General features: G+C 46.1%; 1 protein-coding gene across 1 annotated transcript in view; it reads right to left on the reverse strand.

Moving 5' to 3' along the window:
* Window positions 1–2,160: 2,160 nt before the first annotated feature.
* LOC102989030 (heat shock cognate 71 kDa protein-like) overlaps window positions 2,161–3,206 on the reverse strand; it is a 3,998-nt gene continuing 2,952 nt past the window's right edge. The window contains 3 exon segments of the mRNA XM_024128213.3: window positions 2,161–2,328; window positions 2,331–2,715; window positions 2,717–3,206. Coding sequence (XP_023983981.1) covers window positions 2,177–2,328; window positions 2,331–2,715; window positions 2,717–3,206 — 1,027 coding nt within the window. The 3' untranslated portion in view covers window positions 2,161–2,176.

Raw genomic sequence — 3,206 nt, forward strand, 5'->3', positions numbered from 1 at the left:
GATACAGATATAAGAAACATTGTCGGGAATTCCCTGGCAGTCCAGTGGTTAGGACTCCACTTAGTGCTTCCACTAAGGGGCACAGGTTGGATCCCTGTTCAGGGAACTAGGATCCCACAAGCTGCGTGGCCAAAAAAAGAAAGAAAGAAAGAAAGGAGAAAAAGAAACATTTTCAAAGATTGGCAAAGTTCCTCAGATCCACTTTTGGGATTCAATGTTCTATGGCACCAAACTTTGTTATTTCTCCCTTAAAGTCACCCTGGGTGGGTGATCTCTTCCGCCAGGCCTGCTTACTGCTACTCCGGTCAGAACCTTGTCGAGGGGAATGCCACTGGGCCTCTTCTTCCCCAGGAGGGAAAGGACATCTATGTCTAAAAGCCTCAGCAGAGAACAAGACAGAGAATAAAGTGGCAAAGGAAGCTGGGTTTGATGAGTCGGAAAAAATCAAACAAACAAATCAAAAGGACATGCACGGCACATCATGCATGCATTCTGAAAGAAGAAATCTAGGAAATTTGAAGTTTGGCCTCAGGCGTCTGAAGCTGGGTATCATTCATGTGACGCTGGTTAACAGAGAAAAATGCCATACTCCAGATCTCTCTGCCCCTTAGGGAGAGTAGGCGTCTCTAAGCATCTCAGCAACTGCTACAGAGATAATCCCAGCTCAGAAATCTTGGGGCTGCTTACTGATTCTCTGGATGGATCAGTGGCCAGTGTCGCCACACCGTGCTGACTCTTTTTAAAAAATAAATTTATTTATTTATTTATTTATTTTTGGCTGCACTGGGTCTTCGTTGCTGCACGCGGGCTTTCTCTAGTTGCGGCGAGCGGGGGCTACTTTTCGTCGCGGTGCGCGGGGTTCTCATTGCGGTGGCTTCTCTTGTTGCGGAGCATGGGCTCCAGGCACGTGGGCTTCAGTAGTTGTGGCACGTGGCCTCAGTAGTTGTGGCTCGCGGGCTCTAGAGCGCAGGCTCAGTAGCTGTGGCGCATGGGCTTAGTTGCTCCGAGGCATGTGGGATCTTCCCGGACCAGGGCTCGAACCCGTGTCTCCTGCATTGGCAGGCAGATTCTTAACCACTGAGCCACCAGGGAGGCCCAGTGCTGACTTTTTCTCTCACGGACTCAGAGAAGTTGGGCGACTTACCCAAAGTCACAGGCTGGTCAGTGGGAAAGCTGAGATCCCATTAAGGACTGCTGAAATACAATGCCTGCACTCTCTTTTTTTTTTAAATTAAGATAACATTGGTTTATAACATTATATAAGTTTCATGTGTACAACATTGTATTTCTACTTCTGTGTACACTACAGTGTGCTCACCACCACAAATTTAGTCTCCATCCATCACCATACAATTGATGCCTTTAACTCATTTTGCCCACTCCTCACTACCCCTTCCCCTCTGGTTATCACTACGGTAAGTCCCCTCCATACGAACCTTCAAGTTGCGAACTTTCAAAGATGTGAACGCGCGGCCACATGTCCAATCACTTAAGTTAGTTCACGTGTCTGGCGCACACTGTCACGTGTGTGCATCCTCTACAAGTGGTTGTGCTTTTGTGTACTTTACTGTACAGTATTGTATACAGTAGTACAGTATCTTTATTTCTTGCCTGTTCACTCTATGCTACCCCCGTATGCCAGCTGTTGTACTGTACTGTAAGATTAAAAATGTTTTATTTTTTGTTTGGTTTTTATGTATTATTTGTGTGAAAAGTATTATAAACCTATTCCAGTACAGTTCTATATAGCTGATTGTGTTAGTTGGGTACCTAGGCTAATGTGTTTGGTTTAGTTTGGCTTGGTTTGTTGATTTACTTTTGTTTGTTGGTTTTTATATTCCATATATGAATGAAATCGTAGGGTATTTGTCTTTCTCTGACTTATTTTACTTAGCATAATGCCCTCAAGGTCCATGCATATTGTCACAAATAATGCCTACATTTCTTTTTGCCAATTTTAAATACAGCTTTATTTAAGGCATTGCATTTTCCACTTACAATACAGTGCTTGCAAAGTGCGATGTTATTTCCTTTCCCTGTGTACACATTCCATGTTCAAGTATCAAGAATGCCCAGTTTACTACAGCAGCTCAACTTTAAAACTGCCATGGAATTTGCTACAGATGTGGGTCCTTCAGTGTTGTGTGGAACAATGCTAACCCTACGCTAGGCTGGCTTAATCAACCTTTTCAATGGTGGGCCCAGAGGAGGCACCACCAGACGGAGGAGCTCCACCACCAGGGAAGCCCCCGGGCACGCCTCCTGGCACGCCCCCTGCGCTCTGGTAGAGCTCGGCAATGATGGGGTTGCAGACTTTTTCCAGCTCCTCTGCTGATATTCAAATTCTTCCTTCTCTGCAGTCTGGTTCTTATCAAGCCAGTTGATTATTTCATTACACTTATCAAGAAGCTTCTGTCTGTCCTCATCATTAATCTTGCCTTGAAGTTTCTCATCCTCAGCAGTAGCTTTCACGTTGAAAGCATAGAAGTCAAGAGAATTCTTCGAAGACACCTTATCCCGCCGCTTCTCATCTTCAGCTTTGTACTTCTCTGCTTCCTGAACCATGCGTGCGATGTCTTCCTTGCTCAAACGGCCCTTGTCACTAGTGATGGTAATCCTGCTCTCTTTTCCTGTGCTCTTATCCACAGCAGAGACATTGAGGATGCCATTGGCATCAATATCAAAAGTGGCTTCAATCTGAGGAACACCACGCGGGGGCAGGAGGTATGCCTGTGAGTTCAAACTCGCCAAGCAGGTTGTTATCCTTGGTCATGGCACGCTCACCTTCATAAACCTGAATGAGTACACCGGGCTGGTTGTCCGAGTAGGTTGTGAAGGTCTGCGTCTGCTTGGTGGGAATGGTGGTGTTGCTCTTGATGAGGACAGTCATGACTCCACCAGCAGTTTCAACTCCAAGGGAAAGAGGAGTGACATCCAACAGCAGCAAGTGTTGAACATTTTGAGATTTGTCTCCAGGTAGAATGGCTGCCTGGACAGCTGCACCATAAGCAACAGCCTCATCAGGGTTGATGCTCTTATTCAGTTCTTTCCCGTTGAAGAAGTCCTGTAGAAGTTTCTGGATCTTGGGGATGCAGGTTGAACCACCCACCAGGACAATATCATGGATCTGAGACTTGTCTAGCTTGGCATCCCGAAGGGCTTTCTCCACAGGGTCCAGTGTGCCACGGAACAGGTCAGCATTCAGT

The sequence above is a fragment of the Physeter macrocephalus genome, chromosome 21 (genome assembly GCF_002837175.3).
Source record: "Physeter macrocephalus isolate SW-GA chromosome 21, ASM283717v5, whole genome shotgun sequence".
Lineage (NCBI taxonomy): Eukaryota > Metazoa > Chordata > Mammalia > Artiodactyla > Physeteridae > Physeter > Physeter macrocephalus.